Source organism: Salmo salar, chromosome ssa09, assembly GCF_905237065.1.
Source record: "Salmo salar chromosome ssa09, Ssal_v3.1, whole genome shotgun sequence".
In the NCBI taxonomy this organism is placed as follows: domain Eukaryota; kingdom Metazoa; phylum Chordata; class Actinopteri; order Salmoniformes; family Salmonidae; genus Salmo; species Salmo salar.
The window spans coordinates 37,593,006-37,606,249 of record NC_059450.1 but is presented as its reverse complement, the minus strand read 5'-3'; the positions used below and the strand labels follow the sequence as shown (position 1 = coordinate 37,606,249).

The window sequence follows — 13,244 nt, the reverse complement described above, 5'->3', positions numbered from 1 at the left end:
ACAGGGAGTGAACATTTAATGAAACACAGACAGGAACAGAATATGAACAGCATCTGGACAGGGGAAAACAAAAACAACAATGCTGACACAGGGATCTAACCGAGGAATAGGCAGATATAGAGGGGCAATCAACAAATGTGAAGGAGTCCAGGTGAGTCCAATGAGCGCTGATGCGCGTAATGATGGTGACAGGTGTGCGTAATGAAGCGCCAGAGAGAAGGAGCGGGAGCAGGCGTGACAATAGTAGGAAAGGAAATACCCAAACCGGTCCGTGCATCAATACTGGTATTTAGTCAAATACAGTATACCGCCCAGCCCTAGCTGATAATAGCTGGCTTTTGACTCCTCCCCCCCGCCTATTCATTGATGGAAACACCAGTCGATGTAAATACATTTGACCGGTCATGCTTATAGTTATATCACTTAATTTGCATAATTTAGTGGAATTAAATTGTCTCGCGTGTATTTTCATTAGTCTTTATGATTATCACACATGCACAGCATGATACAGAGCTTATGAGCGGAATATCTGTCAGACAGCACAAGAGCTGCTGCTACAGCTTCTCAAACGTGCTTTTATAAGACCAATCGTTGCATAACAAATCTAAATGCAATCACATGTAAAAAAAAAAAAAGAAGAGTTTTCATGGCCACGATTAAAAAGAGCTACCAATCTTATTCCTCAAATGGTAATTGAAGCACGCTTCCCATTCGCCAAGTGCCTATAGCCAACGGTAGGCTTCAGTGCATTACACACCACTTTGCAATGAGCTGGAGGCAGTATGCATTTTGAAAACGTATACTTAATTGATTGAGACCTGAAGGTTTTATTTCATATTATGAGGCACGACTTACCTTCCTTAAAAGTAAGATGTGATCATAGAACTGTAGAGGCAATTATTTTCTGAAGATATACCATTGAAACCATGTAGCCTATTTCTCTCATGTTCTATTGGTTTTCAAATCAACTTTCTTTCATTGTCTGGTACCCAAAGGCATAGTCATATTAGTAACCCATGCTAGTTGTAGCATCTTTAGATCTCCCCTCTTTCTAAATTTCTAATGGATATTTGTCGCTGTCATGTTAAACCATTTGCATGTGCGGTGCGCTTTTGACAGGCGTTTTCCCGCTCATTTCATTATGTAATGAACATACCTGCATAGTAGAAAACAAATAGAATAGAGGCTTGAACACTGATCCTGTGTAAACTCTGCTCTGAGAGATGAACTGCCCTCATCGCTCTGACCTGCAGGTGGTTGATGCGAAATGGTTTCTTACATAAAAGACATGATCTTTAAATAGATTTGACGTTAAAGTGGCCAGTGATTTGAGTCTGTATTTCTGCAGAAGCCTCTCTGTTAGTGATGGCTGTTTAAGGTCTAATTTGGTTATCATCTAGCTGCAGAAAATCATGAATAATTTACTCCGCCCAAACTGTTACTGTGAAATGGCCTTTTTTTATTAGACATTTTGTAAAGGATGTCTTCCTGAGCCTTCAATATTCAGCTGAGCAGGGTGAACTAAAGCCCCTTTATTTAATGCACTGACTGCTCGCTCTGTGACTCTGTAAAGATAATGTGAATTTCAAATAGCCTTTGGTTTCACCACTAAACGACAACCAGACCACAGGTGTAAAGTACCCCATATAGAGTATAATAGGTTTCGTCAACAAAGTCTCATCTGCCACGTGGTCTATGGATGTGTCCCAAATGGCACCCTTTGTTCCCTAAATAGTGCACTACTTTTCACCAGAGCCCTGGTCACAAGTAGTGCACTTTAAGAATAGGGTGCCATTAGCAGTCACAAGGTCTTGATTCCATTGTAACATGCCAGCCAGTCGTTGTCTGGAAAAGAGCCATGTTGTATGTAGACTCTTCAGTTCAGAACACAAAGTCCTGGCTGGTTAGTGGTTGCAGATGAGTTAGGATTGAGGGTGAGAGGCTGGGGTGAGAGAGGGGGGAGAAAGAGCAAAGGTGAACGAGGCAAGGCAGAGTGTCTATAAAAATGTGTGAGGCTTGAGGCTCCTCTCTCTGTTCTTCTCCAGTACAGACAAACAGACAGGAAGACAGTTATTTCACTGCTTCAATGCACTCCAGGATGCAGCCTGGAGAGAACATTTACATCAGCAAGCCCAAGTCATGAGGTCATGAAATTCATGGAGGGACGCTGGGACAGAACGAGAGCGGTAGAGAGAGGGGGACGGAAGGGGAGAGAGAGAGAAAGAGAGAGAGAACCTGGCCTTGATTGAGGCGACAGGCGACCTCCAAAACTAGGGGAAGTTAGGCTCTGTCCCTATGGACCCTGGTCAAAATTAGTGCACTATATAGGTTGCCATTTGGAACATAGACCCAGTTTATTTTGCACTTGTGTTGAATCAGCCAGCCTGAGGGAAGAGGTGAAACTAAACACACACCCTACAGAGAGACACGTCTAATGCTGAATCACAAATCAACCCCCTACTCTTGAGCCACTGCTATAGATCTGAGAGGATTAGATGTGTATATACGACCTGTCCACCCAGCCCATCAGAAGGCATAAAATAAAGTTAAAGCTTTAAGATACACTATTACCATAATGCCTATGGTCTTGGGGCTAATTAGAAATTCAGATTTTAGAGGGCCTCCCGAGTGGTGCAGCGGTCTAAGGCATTGCAGTGCTAGCTGCATCACCACAGAGCTTGGTTCGATCCCAGGCTGTGTCGCAGCCAGCCGCGACCGGGAGATCGATGAAGCGACGTACAATTGGCCCAGCATCGTCCAGGTTAGGGGAGGGTTTGGCTGGCCGGGTTGTCCTTATCCCATCGCGCTGTAGCGACTCCTGTGGCAAGGCCAGTTGTACGGTGTTTCCTCCGATATATTGGTGCGGCTGGCTTCCGGGTTAAGCAAGCAGTGTGTCAAGTAGCAGTGCGGCTTGGCAGGGTCGTGTTTCGGAGGACGCACGGCTCTCGACCTTCACCTCTCCCGAGTCCGTACGGGAGTTAGTCTTGTCCCATCGCTGCAGCTACGAATTGGATATTAGAACATTTTTAAAAATCAGATTGTAGTAGAGGTCGACCGATTAATCGCAATGGCCGATTATTTAGGGCCGATTTCAAGTTTTCATAACAATTGGAAATCGGTATTTTTGGACGCCGATTTAGCCGTTATTTTTTTGTATTTTTTTTACACCTTTATTTAAATAGGCAAGTCAGTTAAGAACACATTCTTATTTTCAATGACGGCCTAGGAACGGTGGGTCAACTGCCTTGTTCAGGGGCAGAACGGCAGATTTTTACCTTGTCAGCTCGCGGATTCAATCTTGCAACCTTACGGTTAACTTGTCCAACGCTCTAACCACCTGCTTTACATTGCACTCCACGAGGAGCCTGCCTGTTACGCGAATGCAGTAAGAAGCCAAGGTAAGTTGCTAGCTAGCATTAAACTTATCTTATAAAAAACAATCAATCAATCATAATCACTAGTTAACTACACATGGTTGATGATATTACTAGTTTATCTAGCCTGTCCTGCGTTGCATATAATCGCTTAGGTACACGTTGCTCCAACCATAAACATCAATGCCTTTCCTAATCAATACACAAGTATATATATTTTAAACCTGCATATTTAATTAATATTGCCTGCTAACATGAATTTCTTTTAACTAGGGAAAAGGTGTCACTTCTCTTGCAACAGAGTCAGGGTATATGCAGCAGTTCTGGCTCGTTGCGAACTGTGAAGACTATTTCTTCCTAACAAAGACAACCAACTTTGCCAAACGGGGGATGATTTAACAAAAGCGCATTTGCAAAAAAAGCACAATCGTTGCACGACTGTACCTAACCATACACATCAATGCCTTTCTTAAAATCAATACACAGAAGTATATATTTTTAAACCTGCATATTTAGCTAAAAGAAATCCAGGTTAGCAGGCAATATTAACCAGGTGAAATTGTGTAATTTCTCTTGCGTTCATTGCACGCAGAGTCAGGGTATATGCAAAAGTTTGGGCCGCCTAGCTCGTTGCGAACTAATTTGCCAGAATTCTACGTAATTATGACATGTCAATGAAGGTTGTGCAATGTAACAGGAATATTTAGACTTAGGGATGCCACCCGTTTGATAAAATACGGGACGGTTCCGTATTTCACTGAAAGGAAAAACGTTTTGTTTTCGAGATGATAGTTTCCGGATTCGACCATATTAATGACCTAAGGCTTGTATTTCTATGTGTTATTATGTTATAATTAAGTCTATGATTTGATAGTGCAGTCTGACTGAGCGATGATAGGCAGCAGCAGGCTCGTAAGCATTAATTCAAACAGCACTTTCGTGCGTTTTGCCAGCAGCTCTTCGCTGTGCTTCAAGCATTGTGCTGTTTATGACTTCAAGCCTATCAACTCCCAAGATTAGGCTGGTGTAACCGATGTGAAATGGCTAGCTAGTTAGCGGGTGCGCGCTAATAGCGTTTCAAACGTCACTCGCTCTGAGACTTGGAGTAGTTGTTCCCCTTGCTCTGCATGGGTAACGCTGCTTCGAGGGTGGCTGTTGTCGATGTGTTCCTGGTTCGAGCCCAGGTAGGAGCGAGGAGAGGGACGGAAGCTATACTGTTACACTGGCAATAATAAAGTGCCTATAAGAACATCCAATAGTCAAAGGAATATGAAATACAAATCGTATAGAGAGAAATAGTCCTATAATTCCTATAATAACTACAACCTAAAACATCTTACCTGGGAATATTGAAGACTCATGTTAAAAGGAACCACCAGCTTTCATATGTTCTGAGCAAGGAACTTAAACGTTAGCTTTTTTACATGGCACATATTGCACTTTTACTTTCTTCTCCAACACTTTGTTTTTGCAGTATTTAAACCAAATTGAACATGTTTCATTATTCATTTGAGGCTAAATTGATTTTATTGATGTATTATACACTGCTCAAAAAAATAAAGGGAACACTTAAACAACACAATGTAACTCCAAGTCAATCACACTTCTGTGAAATCAAACTGTCCACTTAGGAAGCAACACTGACAATAAATTTCACATGCTGTTGTGCAAATGGAATAGACAACAGGTGGAAATTATAGGCAATTAGCAAGACACCCCCAATAAAGGAGTGGTTCTGCAGGTGGAGACCACAGACCACTTCTCAGTTCCTATGCTTCCTGGCTGATGTTTTGGTCACTTTTGAATGCTGGCGGTGCTTTCACTCTAGTGGTAGCATGAGACGGAGTCTACAACCCACACAAGTGGCTCAGGTAGTGCAGCTCATCCAGGATGGCACATCAATGCGAGCTGTGGCAAGAAGGTTTGCTGTGTCTGTCAGCGTAGTGTCCAGAGCATGGAGGCGCTACCAGGAGACAGGCCAGTACATCAGGAGACGTGGAGGAGGCCGTAGGAGGGCAACAACCCAGCAGCAGGACCGCTACCTCCGCCTTTGTGCAAGGAGGAGCAGGAGGAGCACTGCCAGAGCCCTGCAAAATGACCTCCAGCAGGCCACAAATGTGCATGTGTCTGCTCAAACGGTCAGAAACAGACTCCATGAGGGTGGTATGAGGGCCCGACGTCCACAGGTGGGGGTTGTGCTTACAGCCCAACACTGTGCAGGACGTTTGGCATTTGCCAGAGAACACCAAGATTGGCAAATTCTCCACTGGCGCCCTGTGCTCTTCACAGATGAAAGCAGGTTCACACTGAGCACGTGACAGAGGTGACAGAGTCTGGAGACGCCGTGGAGAACGTTCTGCTGCCTGCAACATCCTCCAGCATGACCGGTTTGGCGGTGGGTCAGTCATGGTGTAGGGTGGCATTTCTTTGGGGGGCCGCACAGCCCTCCATGTGCTCACCAGAGGTAGCCTGACTGCCATTAGGTACCGAGATGAGATCCTCAGACCCTTTGTGAGACCATATGCTGGTGCGGTTGGCCCTGGGTTCCTCCTAATGCAAGACAATGCTAGACCTCATGTGGCTGGAGTGTGTCAGCAGTTCCTGCAAGAGGAAGGCATTGATGCTATGGACTGGCCCGCCCGTTCCCCAGACCTGAATCCAATTGAGCACATCTGGGACATCATGTCTCGCTCCATCCACCAACGCCACGTTGCACCACAGACTGTCCAGGAGTTGGCGGATGCTTTAGTCCAGGTCTGGGAGGAGATCCCTCAGGAGACCATCCGCCACCTCATCAGGAGCATGCCCAGGCGTTGTAGGGAGGTCATACAGGCACGTGGAGGCCACACACACTACTGAGCCTCATTTTGACTTGTTTTAAGGACATTACATCAAAGTTGGATCAGCCTGTAGTGTGGTTTTCCACTTTAATTTTGAGTGTGACTCCAAATCCAGACCTCCATGGGTTGATAAATTGGATTTCCATTGATTATTTTTGTGTGATTTTGTTGTCAGCACATTTAACTATGTAAAGAAAAAAGTATTTCATGAGATTATTTCATTCATTCAGATCTAGGATGTGTTATTTTAGTGTTCCCTTTATTTTTTTTAACAGTATATTAAGTTAAAATAAGTGTTCATTCAGTATTGTTGTAATTGTCATTATTACAACAAAAAAATAATAATCTGCGGATTAATCGGTATCGGCTTTTTTTTGGGGGGGGGGGGGGGGCCCAATAATCGGTATCGGCGTTGAAAAATAATAATAGGTCGACCTCTAGATTGTAGTGAGCTGGATGCTGGAAATCAGTTGAAATGTAATGTATGTAGCCTACGCAGTTTGAGAGTGAGTTTGATCCTAGTGTTCAATTGGTTGTAACTGTTACCTCATTAAATCAAACCACATTCAAAGCCAGGGTCAGGTAAAGAATGTCAATAGATTTAGGCTACAATGCCAACCTTTGCCATAGGACTGTGTAAATGTTGAATAGACATTGTCTTAAACACAGCAAAGGTCATTTGGCCTCGAAGGTGTGTATTTATTTTTACTACCAGTCAGGCATTATATTTAAAAGGACAGGATGGGGAGAGGATGCTGAGGGGAACACGGGCTGAATGTTGTTCCTTCCTGTCTGCTGCTGGAGAGGAGAGGATACTCTGTTTGCCCCCTGCACCTGGTCACCAACCCTATAGGCCCCCCAGCCCTCAGGAGTCAGGTGCATGGTGGGTACTGGGACATGCCGTTATCAGAGGAGGGCTGGAATAGTACAGTTATCAGAGGAGGGCTGGAATAGTACAGTTATCAGAGGAGGGCTGGAATAGTACAGTTATCAGAGGAGGGCTGGAATAGTACAGTTATCAGAGGAGGGCTGGAATAGTACAGTTATCAGAGGAGGGCTGGAATAGTACAGTTATCAGAGGAGGGCTGGAATAGTACAGTTATCAGAGTAGGGCTGGAATAGTACAGTTATCAGAGTAGGGCTGGAATAGTACAGTTATCAGAGTAGGGCTGGAATAGTACAGTTATCAGAGGAGGGCTGGAATAGTACAGTTATCAGAGGAGGGCTGGAATAGTACAGTTATCAGAGGAGGGCTGGAATAGTACAGTTATCAGAGGAGGGCTGGAATAGTACAGTTATCAGAGTAGGGCTGGAATAGTACAGTTATCAGAGTAGGGCTGGAATAGTACAGTTATCAGAGGAGGGCTGGAATAGTACAGTTATCAGAGTAGGGCTGGAATAGTACAAACGCCTGCATGGACTCAGCTGGAGAGGAATGAGGAGGGAAGGGGGGGTTGGGACATAAAGGGAGAGGGGTTGGTGGTTTACAGTATGGGGGGCTAAATAACAGACAGGTCCACATTAATAATGGTTGATGTAGAAGTCCAACCAACTGTAATTTGGAAATATGTAGCCTATAGTGCACTTGTACACATGTAAATAGCATCATACTGTTCATTCAACGAAAAACATACCATTTATATTCTGTATTCTGCATTGGGGTCAATTCCATTTCAATTGTACTGAGGAAAATGTTAAATTAAATTGGAATTTCAGTTTACTTCACGAATAGCGGGGACTGCAGATCTAAATTAGCTGCCAGCTAGACCTGGTGCAGTGCACCACTTCTCATACTCTGAGACTGGTGTTAGCTACCAGCTAGACCTGGTGCAGAGCACCACTTCTCATACTCTGAGACTGGTGTTAGCTACCAGCTAGACCTGGTGCAGTGCACCACTTCTCATACTCTGAGACTGGTGTTAGCTACCAGCTAGACCTGGTGCAGTGCACCACTTCTCATACTCTGAGACTGGTGTTTTGTTGCCAAGTAAACGTAATAAATAAATCAAATAGATTGAATTTAAATGGATAGAGTCACTTGTTGTAACCTATTAATTCATTATGTGTCACAAGAAGAATGTTCTTCATGCAGGGCTTGTAGTGTTTTAAATAGACCTTCTCCAGATGCTGGTGGGAAAGAATGTAGCCTAGCCTAAGAGATGGAGTGATGGGTGGACTCTATAATGAAAGAATGTAGCCTAGCCTAAGAGATGGAGTGATGGGTGAACTCCATAATGAAAGAATGTAGCCAAGCCTAAGAGATGGAGTGATGGGTGAACTCTATAATGAAAGAATGTAGCCTAGCCTAAGAGATGGAGTGATGGGTGGACTCTATAATGAAAGAATGTAGCCTAGCCTAAGAGATGGAGTGATGGGTGAACTCCATAATGAAAGAATGTAGCCTAGCCTAAGAGATGGAGTGATGGGTGAACTCCATAATGAAAGGGGGAAGTGGAAACGGGATCACTGGTCAGTTGCACAACCCCTCTGAATCAGAGAGGTGCGGGAGGCTGCCGTAACCGACGTCCATGTCATCGGCGCCCGGGGAGCAGTCGTTGGGGGTTAACTGCCTTGCTCATTTCCCAGAGATCACTCCATGTGATGGAGGGTCTATAGTTAGTAGAATACTGTTCTCACATCTAGCCAAGTGTGGAAATGCTGGAGCTGTTTGCGATCTATGTGGCTACTGTAGAACTACATGCATGACACTTAGATTGAAACACAGTAACACACACACACACACACGTATCAGATATGAGAGAGCAGAGGTCATACGGTGTCATCCTGCTGATTGGATTTTAGTTCAGTTGTAATCCAGTTTTCAAGTAATTTCATAAGGTATCACTATCCCATTGACATTCCTTCCTGTTCCTGCTGCAGTAGTGTTGCATGTAGTTCAGCTGTGTCAATGTTGTTCAAGGCGGAGTAGTCTAGTCATTATTTGCCTGTGATGACTTTGTTTAACAGATGCAGAGATCCAAGGTAAGCTCAGCTCAGCTCAGCTCATCCCCTTGGCCTGGGTTGTGTGTCTGTGCGCGTGTGCATGTGTGAGTGTGTGCATGTGTGTTTGCACGTGCGTGTGTGAGACTGTGTGTTTGTGTGTGAGATTGTGTGTGATGTGTGTGTGAATTATGGTGTTTGGGTGCTTCTGGCTCATTAGGGTTGATAATTAAGCGGTTGTAATCAAGTTGTTTGGAACACTATCCCGTTAGAGCTAAGCACAATATTTTCAGTTATGCTGTCATCAAACTTTCCACATCCTCAGCAGTGTTTACCTTGTTAACTAGCATATCCTGAGGATTTCCCTCTGAGCTCCGGTGTGTTTGTTTACACTAGTGTGTTCACACATTACCATAACGAGGCAGGGGTGATGGTGGTGACCTTTCATTAGCGGGTCAACATGGTGCCTTGTAAAAATGTACAACTTTTACTCTGCTGTGTGTGTGTGTGTGTGTGTGTGTGTGTGTGTGTGTGTGTGTGTGTGTGTGTGTGTGTGTGTGTGTGTGTGTGTGTGTGTGTGTGTGTGTGTGTGTGTGTGTGTGTGTGTGTGTGGCATCGTATAGGGAAAATGGTTGTTTGGAGGACAGCCAGGGGATAGACAACCGGGTATCCTTCTCTTCTACTAACACACACACACACACACACACACACACACACACACACACACACACACACACACACACACACACACACACACACACACACACACACACACACACACTCATATCCCAGACAGCCCTCTCACAACCTCTCTCCTCTAACAATAACAGCAACCCCTTAAACTGAAGTGCTGTTTTAACTGGTCTCTTGATCACATATCCCTCACACACACAATGACAGAGGACTGGCTGGCTGGCTGGCTGGCTGGCTGACTGGTATAGCCTTCGCCCTGTCTCACTCATACATCTGTTAGCTGGCCTGTTTATCATCTAACTGACATATCCCTCACACAATGACAGAGGACTGGCTGGCTGGCTGGCTGACTGGTATAGCCTTCCGCCCTGTCTCACTCATACATCTGTTAGCTGGCCTGTTTATCATCTAACTGACATATCCCTCACACACACAATGACAGAGGACTGGCTGGCTGGCTGGCTGGCTGGCTGACTGGTATAGCCTTCGCCCTGTCTCACTCATACATCTGTTAGCTGGCCTGTTTATCATCTAACTGACATATCCCTCACACAATGACAGAGGACTGGCTGGCTGGCTGGCTGACTGGTATAGCCTTCCGCCCTGTCTCACTCATACATCTGTTAGCTGGCCTGTTTATCATCTAACTGACCAATCCCTCACACAATGACAGTGTTGGCTGGCATAGCCATGTGTCCCATCCTACTAGGTCATTCTTTTGTGTAGTTGACAGTGAGAAGTTATGACAATGACACTGATTGGAGAGAGAACATAAACTGCCCAATGGGGAGTCGCTGACTAACAGAGGGGGGTCTGAAACAAACCTTCTAAAATAATCCTCTGTCTCCATGTGGGAAGAGAGGGAAGGAGAGGAGGAGGGAGAAAGGGGATGAGGAAGGTGTAGGAAGCGGGGTCTGGCCTAACTTCCGGCTGATTGTGCCCTGCCATTGTAAGAGAAGGTGTTTCCTGTAGGGAGCTTAGCCGGTCATGCAGACCTCTGGACCATTGTCTGGAGGGGAGGGAGGGAGGGAGGGAGGGAGGGAGGGAGGGAGGGAGGGAGGGAGGGAGGGAGGGAGGGAGGGAGAGAAGGAAGGAGGATGGAGGGAGGGAGGGGGGGAGGAGGAGGCGGGGAGGATGAGGGAGAGAGAGAGGGGGGAGGGAGGGAGAGAGAGAAGGCAGGAGGGAGGGAGAGAGAGGAGGAGGGAAGGACGGACGGGGTATAATTAGGACAGCTCTTGTCTGGTGAAGTGTCTGGACTGATCTGGAAGAGAGACTGGTGGTAAGAGGGGATGGAAACGGGGTTGGGGTTGGAGAGAGGGAGGAGGAGAAGGGGGATGTGGGGAGAGGGATATAAGGGATTTGGGTTAGCTGCTGTTGAGACCCTGCTGTCCAGCCATACTCTTCCTGATGACCTCACAGCAGCATCGTATTTGGTGCACTTCAAGCACACTCAGAATCATAATACCCACTTCTCTAATTGCCTATTAGACTACCAAATAGGAATCAGTGGAACATACGGAAAATCATTAAACCAACTACAGTGTAAAGCACTGAGGAACTCCATTCTCCCTCTAGTGTAATTTACTGTAGAGGAGTGACAGTTACAATGGGTTATACAGAGGTATATAAAACCTTAAGAAGACTACAGTTACAATGGGTTATACAGAGGTATATAAAGACCTTAAGAAGACTACAGTTACAATGGGTTATACTGAGGTATATAAAGACCTTAAGAAGACTACAGTTACAATGGGTTATACAGAGGTATATAAAGACCTTAAGAAGACTACAGTCACAATGGGTTATACAGAGGTATATAAAGACCTTAAGAAGACTACAGTCACAATGGGTTATACAGAGGTATATACAGTGATGGAAAAAAGTATTTGATCCCCTGCTGATTTTGTACGTTTGCCCACTGACAAAGAAATGATCAGTCTATAATTTTAATGGTAGGTTTATTTGAACAGTGAGAGACAGAATAACAACAAAAAAATCCAGAAGAATGCATGTCAAAAATGTTATAAATTGATTTGCATTTTAATGAGGGAAATAAGTATTTGACCCCTCTGCAAAACATGACTTAGTACTTGGTGGCAAAACCCTTGTTGGTTGGCAATCACAGAGGTCAGACGTTTCTTGTAGTTGGCCACCAGGTTTGCACACATCTCAGGAGGGATTTTGTCCCACTCCTCTTTGCAGATCTTCTCCAAGTCATTAAGGTTTCGAGGCTGACGTTTGGCAACTCGAACCTTCAGCTCCCTCCACAGATTTTCTATGGGATTAAGGTCTGGAGACTGGCTAGGCCACTCCAGGACCTTAATGTGCTTCTTCTTGAGCCACTCCTTTGTTGCCTTGGCCGTGTGTTTTGGGTCATTGTCATGCTGGAATACCCATCCACGACCCATTTTCAATGCCCTGGCTGAGGGAAGGCGGTTCTCACCCAAGATTTGATGGTACATCGTCCCTTTGATGTGGTGAAGTTGTCCTGTCCCCTTAGCAGAAAAACACCCCCAAAGCATAATGTTTCCACCTCCATGTTTGACGGTGGGGATGGTGTTCTTGGGGTCATAGGCAGCATTCCTCCTCCTCCAAACACGGCGAGTTGAGTTGATGCCAAAGAGCTCCATTTTGGTCTCATCTGACCACAACACTTTCACCCAGTTGTCCTCTGAATCATTCAGATGTTCATTGGCAAACTTCAGACGGGCATGTATATGTGCTTTCTTGAGCAAGGGGACCTTGCGGGCGCTGCAGGATTTCAGTCCTTCACGGCGTAATGTGTTACCAATTGTTTTCTTGGTAACTATGGTCCCAGCTGCCTTGAGATCATTGACAAGATCCTCCCGTGTAGTTCTGGGCTGATTCCTCACCGTTCTCATGATCATTGCAACCCCATGAGGTGAGATCTTGCATGGAGCCCCAGGCCGAGGGAGATTGACAGTTCTTTTGTGTTTCTTCCATTTGCGAATAATCGCACCAACTGTTGTCACCTTCTCACCAAGCTGCTTGGCGATGGTCTTGTAGCCAATTCCAGCTTTGTGTAGGTCTACAATCTTGTCCCTGACATCCTTGGAGAGCTCTTTGGTCTTGGCCATGGTGGAGAGTTTGGAATCTGATTGATTGATTGGGACATGCTGCTTTATTAAAATGCTTTCTCTAACAATCTTCTTCCCCCCCCCCTTTCCCTATCTCTCTGTTTCTCCTCTCTCTTTCCTTTCTTTCTCTCTCTCTAGCTGAGAAGGTGTCATCACTGGGGAAGGACTGGCATAAATTCTGTCTGAAGTGTGGCCGCTGTAACAAAACCCTGAACGCAGGAGGACATGCTGAGGTGAGTGATGAACAATGACTTCTGTGGGTCTGAAGGCTCACACACATAGGATCAGTATACAGACGT

At 45.3% G+C, this 13,244-nt stretch overlaps 1 protein-coding gene across 1 annotated transcript in view; it reads left to right on the top strand.

The window, feature by feature from the left end:
* Positions 1-13,244, top strand: part of LOC106611283 (cysteine-rich protein 2) — a 30,542-nt gene that overhangs the window by 6,488 nt on the left and 10,810 nt on the right. The window contains exon 2 of the mRNA XM_014211329.2: positions 13,084-13,178. Coding sequence (XP_014066804.1) covers positions 13,084-13,178 — 95 coding nt within the window. The remainder of the gene's footprint in view (positions 1-13,083; positions 13,179-13,244) is intronic.